This window comes from Petaurus breviceps, unplaced genomic scaffold, assembly GCF_028583685.1.
Source record: "Petaurus breviceps papuanus isolate PSGF00001 unplaced genomic scaffold, PetGlider_PUasm1.0 139, whole genome shotgun sequence".
NCBI lineage: Eukaryota > Metazoa > Chordata > Mammalia > Diprotodontia > Petauridae > Petaurus > Petaurus breviceps.
The window spans coordinates 13818120-13826936 of record NW_027185697.1 but is presented as its reverse complement, the minus strand read 5'-3'; the positions used below and the strand labels follow the sequence as shown (position 1 = coordinate 13826936).

General features: G+C 43.3%; 1 protein-coding gene across 2 annotated transcripts in view; it reads left to right on the top strand.

Annotated features, from left to right (window-relative positions):
• The window catches only part of LOXL2 (lysyl oxidase like 2), a 154035-nt gene that overhangs the window by 23151 nt on the left and 122067 nt on the right, over positions 1–8817 (top strand). For both annotated transcript variants that reach the window (XM_069066818.1, XM_069066807.1), the window contains exon 2: positions 2324–2768. In XM_069066818.1, the coding sequence (XP_068922919.1) occupies positions 2414–2768 (355 nt within the window). In that variant the 5' untranslated portion in view covers positions 2324–2413. The remainder of the gene's footprint in view (positions 1–2323; positions 2769–8817) is intronic.

Here is an 8817-nt window from a genome sequence, read left to right as displayed (position 1 = left end):
AACTGGAATTCATTTAGCAGAGGGGTGTCCTCCTAAGGATCTTCTACAAGCCTGACATGAATCATCTCATCAAATGGGAAGTGTCATCCAATTCAAATAAAACATATTAAACTCTTACTACCTATTAGGTTTAGGAAATACGAAGACAAAAATTAAATATCCCTTATCCTCAAGGAGCTTATATTTTACTGTAAAGAAAACAGTATATAGACAGATAAGTAAAATCTGAATGATGAAGGAAAAAGCATTTGTTAAGAGCTTATTCTGGTCCGATGGGAGACACGACACTTACAGGAGGTTTCAGGGGCAAGGCAGGTATAAAGGTTTTATGGTCTCTAGGGAGGGGACAGCAGCATCTTCTTTCACTCCATTTCCACTGATGAAACTGTATCGATTTCTGACCCATTGGCAGAGCCAAGGCCAAGGTCCTCTTTTCTTTGTCTTCAGTCGTTTTGACTGGCAAAGACGCTGAGGCTTCAGCCCCTAGAGAAGCAGTTATGAAGGAACTAAGAGATTCATAAAACTCTAGTCCTAGCGAGGGTTTGTGGATGGATAATTTAGAGTGCACACATCTTTGTAGGAATAAAATAATCATAGACTTAAGTAGATATTAAGACTAAGTCCTTTTAGTTTGAGTTATTAAATTCTTCTTTTCTTTCGCTCCCTGAAATAAGCTACTCTTTCCAACAGCTGCAGAATATATTATTCCATCCATGTGCATCACAAAAGTAGTATTCCTAACCACGAGTGTCTGGCTACAGAATAAGATGACTAAAGCAATCCCACTGTGACAAGCAGGATGATAGGTGTAGATCCTAATCCAGTAGAATAATAGATTTAATAGTTATCTGGAAACCCCCCATTATGCCTCCCACACACCCATATCCTGAAATTTGGCAATAGCAACAAATGTATATGTATAAAAGTCCAAGCAAGTGCACTGGTTAAGCGACCTGCCTTGTCCAATTGAATTATGTTCAAGACTAGTTTCTTAACATTATTGACACTTTCCATGACTTATAAGTTCCTCTTTTAAAAAAAAATTAAAATAAGCTCTATTAGTCATTCATTTGTCTCTGACCAATGAGAAACTGCTAGACCTGATTTGATTGCAGTTGCTAACCTTGGAAATAAATCCTTATACTCAGAAAAAAGAAAGTGACCACAATCTTGAGCCACATCAGGAGGGCCAGAACTTCTAGGAATAATGAATAAAATGTTGTTGCTTGCTTTGGACTCCATTCTGGGTACCAAATGTAACAGAGGACTTGAATAATTTGGATAGTCACCAGAAAAGGGTGACAAGGGTGACAAAGGGCCTCAAGTTCATGCCATAGGAGGATTGGTTGGAAGAAATGGGGACATTGGGGGGGACTAGGTGGCACAGTATAGAATAGAGCACCAGCCCTGGAGTCAGGAGGACCTGAGTTCAAATGTGGCCTCAGACACTTGACACACTTACTAGCTGTATGACCTTGGGCAAATCACTTAACCCCAACTGCACCTCCAAACAAAAAGGAAAAAAAAAAGAAATGGGGAAATTTGTCCAAGACAAGAGAAAATTTATCAGGGGATATTGAAGCATGGGATCATAAATTAGAATTGGAAGGGAAAGTCAGAAGCCATCTAGTAAAGCTGCCATCTTGTTTTACAAATGAGGAAATGGGTAGGGTACATGATAACTAAGGTCACATAACTAGTAAGTGTCAGAGGTGGAATATGAATAAAGATCTTCTGATACCAGAGCCATAGTGGTGCCAAGAAGCCTCCATATGAGTGCAGCCTTCCAGTGTTTGAAGGACTGTTATGTGGAGGAGAGATTTACTGGCTCTGTTTGGCAGAACCAAGGGCAGCACCAGGCCCAGTGGGGCTAAGGGAAAACTTGACAACAGTGAGAACTTGCCAAGATGCCAACATGGGCTGCTTGGAGAGGTGGCTGGGGCTTCTAGTTCACTGGAGGTTCTCAGGCTGTAGGACCACAGGTTGATTCATTGGAGAGAAGACCATTTCCCAAATATAGGTAGGACCAAATGGGCTCTGAGGTCTCTTCCAATTGAGAAATGCTATGAATCCATGAGTGCTCCTCCTTACATCACCAAATGAGCCTCCTCTTCCCTATCCCCTTGTGTCTGGGGGAAATCTGGTGGGACAATGCAGAAAAGAGCCTGCCCCTCCCAAGATGTCCTTGCCTGAAACACAAGTGCCACTTACTTCCTCCTTCCCTCCTTACTCTGCTGGAGAAGTTCTTGGGTTAAATTTGTTTAAATTCAGTGCCCTGATCTAATTGAGTCTCTTATCCTTATGCATGTCTCCTCTGTTACAGAAAATTTCGGGTCCCTTCTACTTGCACTGAATGCCACCAGCACCTGCTTGAGGAAGTATTTCCATCAGAGTGCCCTGCTGGAGACCAAGGATGGAGAGGTCCCTGGGTTCTTGTTGTCACCACTACCTTGCTGTGCTGCTCATCCTCCCCTCCCTGAGCCTTGCTCAGTATGAGAACTGGCCCTACTACCCTGAGTACTTTCAGCAGCCCCAACCTGAGTACCAACAGCCTGAACATCCAGCAGGTGTCCCCAAGATCCAACTGCGTCTGGCTGGACAGAAGAGGAAACACAACGAGGGCCGAGTGGAGCTGTACTACGATGGGGTGTGGGGCACGGTGTGTGATGATGACTTCTCCATTCATGCTGCCCACGTGGTCTGTCGTGAGCTGGGTTATGTGGAAGCCATATCGTGGGCACCCAGCTCCTCCTATGGCAAAGGAGAAGGTAATACCCAGTGTCCTCTGGCCTGGTTTGTCTGTGGTGAGGTGGGACCCAGGAACTGGGAACCTGGGTACTGTTCATCTTGTTAAGGATTGTAGGAGTTAGATGCCTTAGTACATAAAATGAATTCATGAATGGATGGATAGATGGATGAATAAGCATTTAAAGGATATACAGTATTGATTGTTGGAGCTGGGAAGTAACCTTAGAGCAGAGAGTGTCAGACCTGGGGGGAATCTTAAAATAGAGAATGTCAGAGCTAGGGGGAGGGGAATCCTAGAACAGAGAATTTCAGAGCTGGTGGGGGTAGGGTGGACTTTGGAGCACATATTATCAAAGCAAGAAAAGCATCATAGACTGCTTAAGCCAAAAGGGACTTTAGAAATAGATGTATTCATCTCATTTTACAGATAAGGAAACTGAGGCCCCAAGAATGAAAGATCTTGCCCAAAGTCACAAGGCAGGATAGGTCAAAGGCAGGAGTTGAACCTGGGTATTCCTAATGATAAGCCTGGCTCTCTATCCATTCTGCCACATTGCTTTTCCTTTGGAATCCTTAGCTTAGGACTGCAACCAACCAATATGTACATTATTAATATCTGTATATAGAATTAGAGTCTGGGGATGACCAGGTTGAAGCATAGCATAGCCATGCCCCGATGGTTGTAAGTCTGCCCATGACAATACAGGACTATTGAGGAGATGCCCAGACATTCCAGGGACATAGACACTAGGGGATGTGGCAGAGACTAGCCTGGGGGTATGAGAAGGTATGCTGTGGATGTAGATTTGGTCCAAGTGGGATTGAGTGACACAGAGTACAAGAATCAGAGTGTAGAAATGCCAGGAGTTTATGAAAGAGAATTAATGTGTTATAAATGGAGTTTGTAGGGCTAGGCTGGGGTTACTGGGTCATGGACCAAGAGCTGGAAAGAACCCTCAAGGCCATCAAGACCAACCCTCTCAAATTATAGATGAGGAAACTGAGGTCCATGGGAGAGCATAATTGACGTGTCCAGGGTCACACAGTTAGTTGGTATCTAAATAGGATTTGAACCTAGATATCTCTAAAGTCATTTCTATTTCAGACTGAGAACCCTACCCACCCATCCAATGAGCTCTGGTCATGGGAAAGAAACCTCTTTCTCCCTTCTTTCTACCCTCTCTGTTACTCCAAGTGACTAATTCTACACTTTCTCCTCAGAGAGTTTGTAGGGGATTGTAGGAAGGCAATAACCCTTTGCTTTTCTGTTAAGAGATGGCCCCAGGAAGAATGGGGTCACTGGGATTGGTTAGAGGTTATGAATAGAGACTGGGTCTGTGATTTCAGCAATGCAGGAAACTCCCAGATGAGGGAAATCCCTCAACCAGTGCAAGTTAGCACATCTGTAGTTTAGTCTTAGGGAATAACTGAGTGTTTTCATGATTGCCCAAAGTCACATAATCAGTTTGTATTAGGAGCAAAATTTGAACCCAAGATTTCCTGACTGAGAATAACTCTCTATTCACTATGACAGCCTGCACTTAATAAATATTTACCAAAAGATTTACTCTACTGGGAGGCTGCCAGGGTATGAAAAAAGAGACAAGGGACTTGAATTCAAATCCAAATACTAACACTCAGCTGTTTAATCTCAGGCAAATCATTTCCTCTTTTTGGGCCTTGATTTCTTCTTGAACACAAAAGGTGGGCCCAGCTACCCTTTGAAGCACCTTCCAGCTCTAAGTCACTGCTCATAAATCCCTGTTCTTCTTTGCCCACTGAGGGTCCCAAATGGAAATCATGTTGCTACCAAACAGCAGTTTGCTGTGGAAACAGCTGTGGGCTGGAGAAGAGTGTTTCGAAGAGCCTCTCTCTTGTACTAGAGAGAATGGGGAAGCCAGCTGGGAAATTTCAACTCCAGGTTTTCAATAAGGTCTTTGTTTTTTCACATTTAAGGATCAACCTCACTCATGTTGAGTACTGACCAAGCCCTCCACCATGGAAGGACACGTTTCAGCAGGACTGGGGCTCAGAGAGCTAATGGGCTGGGGGCTGGGCTCGAGGGCAGAAGAGTGGTCTTACCTCAAGCCTGCATTACTTCCCTAAAGTCAACCAACCAACAGCTATTAAGCTCCTACTCCATTCCAGGAGCTGGGAATGCAAAATCAGGAAATTCAATAATCCCTGCCTTTGAGGGGCTCACATACTACTGGTTCTATCACAGTCTTTCATTTTCAACAATGGGTGTTCTTTTCCTGTACTTTCCAAACCCTGTAGGGATGGAGCAAAAGCAATCCCACAAAGGTATTCACATAAGATTAGAAAGAGAGCTCTTCGGCCCATCCTCACCATTTGGCAAGTGGGGAAACCTGAGGGTGATGTCTTCTAGTCCAGCCCCAACTTGCTAAAACATGCTGGATAAGTGAAAACCTCCAGCGATGCCAACTCTATCCCTGCTGGGTCTGCCTGTTCTATTGCTGGACAGCTCTTATTCTGAGAAAGGTCTTTCTTCTACAGAGCCAAAATCTGTCTCTGTGAGGCTTCTGCCCATTTCACAACAAGCCAACAGTCTTCCCTCTAGGGTCAAGAAAACAAGTCTGATCGCTTTCCCACCATTAGTCAGCCCCATGAATAGTTGGAGGCAGCTAACTGTCTTGTTCACAGTAGGTTGCTTTTTTTTTTTCCAAGCTCAGTATACCCATTTCCTTTCATGGATTCTAGTTTGGTGGGGAATCTAGGCTTCTCATCACTCTTGCTTGCCCTCCAATTTATCAATGTTCTTTCCTAAAACATGGTTCCAACAACTTAATGCAGTGCTCCAGATGTGGACTGCCAGAGCAGAGGACAGTGGAACTTTCGCCTCCCTTGTTGTCTCCTGGAGTTGACTGGAGAAAGGCAATAGAGCTAAGCTCTTACATTTTTGGCAGTAGGGGTTGAAGTAAAATGCCTTTATATCAGTGGTTCCCAATTCTTTCATGCATAAAAACCCCCTTTAAATGTCAAAAGAATTCCAGGCCTTCCTGAAGTCAAGATGATGGAGTAGCAGCAGGACCTCCTCAGGTCTCCAGCTTCCACCCTCCCCAATCCATGTAAAAGGGGACTCTAAACAAACTTTGGAGCTGCAGAACCTACAAAACAACACAGAGAAGCTAACCTCCTGCTGAGGACAGCCCGGCAGACTGGCAGGAATTGGCCAGCGCAGTGCTCTGGGAGCCAAGCCCAGCCCCACACAGAGGCTTTAACCCCAGGGTGGGCCTGACCAGCCTCTGGCCCAAGGGACTCCAGATCAGCAGCAGCTGTGGCCATTTCCAGATTCATCAACACATGGATGTGAAGGACAAAGTGAGAGGTCAGTGCAGTGTGGGCTTTGGGACCAGTAGTTGGGAATGTGTCAGCTTTTGCCCCCAGGGTGTCAGCTCCTGGCCTGCAGAGTGTAGGGGGACCAAGCGACCAGTCTGAGGGGTAATAACTCTTGTTTTAACCTGCTTGGATCTGGATTGCAGCCTAGGGTGGAGGTGCTGGTGTGCATGACCAGCTTGCCAGAGAGTGTGGAGGCCTCAGAGAGGGCATCCAACTAATACCTCCGGCAGCTGAGAAAAACCCAGCGTTTTGTATGAAAGCTCCCCTGTCTGGTGGCAGAGTCCTACTGTGACAAAAAGCCCAGGGGTCAAGTGACTGAGGGGCAACATGACCAGACAAAGGAAGCAAAACAAACAGAAGTCTCCAACATTAGACTCCTATTTTGTGGACAAAAAAGAACAAAGCATAGAACAGGAGGAAGACAGTGAAGTCAGAACTCCTGCACCAAAAGCTTCAAAGGAAAATACAAGCTGGCTATGGGCCATAGAGGACCTTAAGAAGCAGATAAGAGAAATGGAGGAAAAAATTGGGAAGAGAAATGAGAATGATGCAAGAAAATTATGATTTGAGAGTCAACAGCCTGACTGAGGAAAATCACGCCTTAAAAAACAGACTGACTCAATTGAGAAAAAAAAAGGCTCAAAAAGGCAATAAGGAGAGGAATGCCTTTAAAAGCTTAGTTTGCCAGATGGAAAAAGAATCTCAAAAGCTCATTGAAGAGAATCGTTCCCTCAGATTTATATTGGAACAAAGAGAAGCTAGTGACTTCAAGAGAAATTAAGATGATGTTAAACAGATCCAAACAAATGAAAGAATAGAAGGAAATGTGAAATATCTCATGGGAAAAGCCACTGACCTGGAAAATAGATCCAGGAGAGATAATTTTAAAATTATTGGACTACCTGAAAGCCATGATCAGGGGAAGAACCTAGAAATCATCCTCCAAGAAATTCTGAAGGAAAATTGCCCTGATGTTTTAGAACCAGAAGGCAAAATAGAGGTTGAAAAAATCCACCAATCACCTCCTGAAAAAGATCCCAAAAAGAAAACTCCTAGGAATATTATAGCCAGGTTTCAGAATTCCCAGATCAAGGAGAGAATATTACAAGCAGCCAGGAAGAAACAATTTGAATATTGTGGAAACACAATCAGGATAACCCAGGATCTGGCAGCTTCTACACTGAGGGATCGAAGGGCCTGGAATAGGATATTCTGGAGGGCAGAGGAGCTGGGATTAAAACCAAGACTCACCTACCCAGAAAAACTTAGTATCATCTTTCAGGGGAAAATATGGTCATTCAATGGAATAGAGGACTTTCAAGTATTCTTAATGAAAAAAAAACAGAGTTGAAAGAAAATATGACATCTAGATACAAGAAGCAAGAGAAGTTTGAGAAGATAAACAGGGAAAAGAAATCATAAGCCACTGATCAAAGTTGAACTATTAATATTCCTACATGGAAAAACGATAATTGTAACTGATGAAACTTTTCTCAGTATGAAAATAGTTGAAGGGAATATATATATATATATATATATATATATATGTCTATATCAGAAGGTATACGGGTGTGTGAATACATGTGTGAATGTGTGTATATATGCTTACAGGTATACATAGAGGGCACAGGACCAATTTAATAGGAAGGGATGATACTTAAAAGGGGAAATTAAGAGGTGAGAGAGGAATATAATGAGAGGAGATGGAGAGAGAGAGAATGGGGTAAACTATCTCACAAAGAAGAGGCAAGGGAAAAGGGTTACTTACAACGGAGGGGAAGAATAGGAAGGCAAAAGGGAATGGGTCAACCTTATTCTCATTGAATTTGGCTTGGGGAGGGAATGAAATACACACTAAATAGGGTATCTCACCCTACAAGAGAGTAGGGGGGAAGGGGATGAGACACGGGATGATGGAAGGGAGGACAGATTGGGGGGGAGAAAAGTTGGAAGCACCCACTTTTGAAAAGGGACAGGATCAAAGTAGAGAATAGAACAAGTGGGTGTTGGGATAGGAGGGAGGGAAATATAGTCAGTCTTTTACAATGTATCTACTATGTTAATGTTTTGCATTAGCTACACATGTACAATCTATACTGAACTGCTTATCTTCCCAGTAAGGGTGGGTGACAAGGGGGGAAGGGAATGAATCTGAAATTCAAAGTTTTAAAATCAAATGTTTAAAATTACATATACATATATACTATTATTAATATTATGTTACATGCAATTGGGAAAGAAGATACAGGCACTGGGGCATAGAGATCCACCATGCCCTACTAGAAAAGTTTAAGGGGGTATTAAGATATGGGAGACAACATAGTGGAGGAGGGGATATCCTGTGGGACTTCTATTCTGGGGCGGTGGGTAGGGGAAAAACAGGGAGAAAATTTGTAACTCAAAATCTGGTGGAAATTAATGATGTAAATCAGAAGTTAATAAAGCATTTGAAAAATGAAAAAAAAGAATTCCAGCCCCTTACATGGCATGCTTGAGTCATAGATACAGAGTTAGAAAGGACATTAGAAACTATCTAATCCAACCTCCTCATAGAGGAAGAAACTGAGGCCCAGGGTGGTCAAGTAACTTGGTCTGGGTTATACAAGTAGTAACCCTGGGAGACAGTATTGGAACCCAAGGCTTTACAACTCCAGAACCCTGATCTTTCTTTCTTTCTTTCTTTCTTTCTTTCTTTCTTTCTTTCTTTCT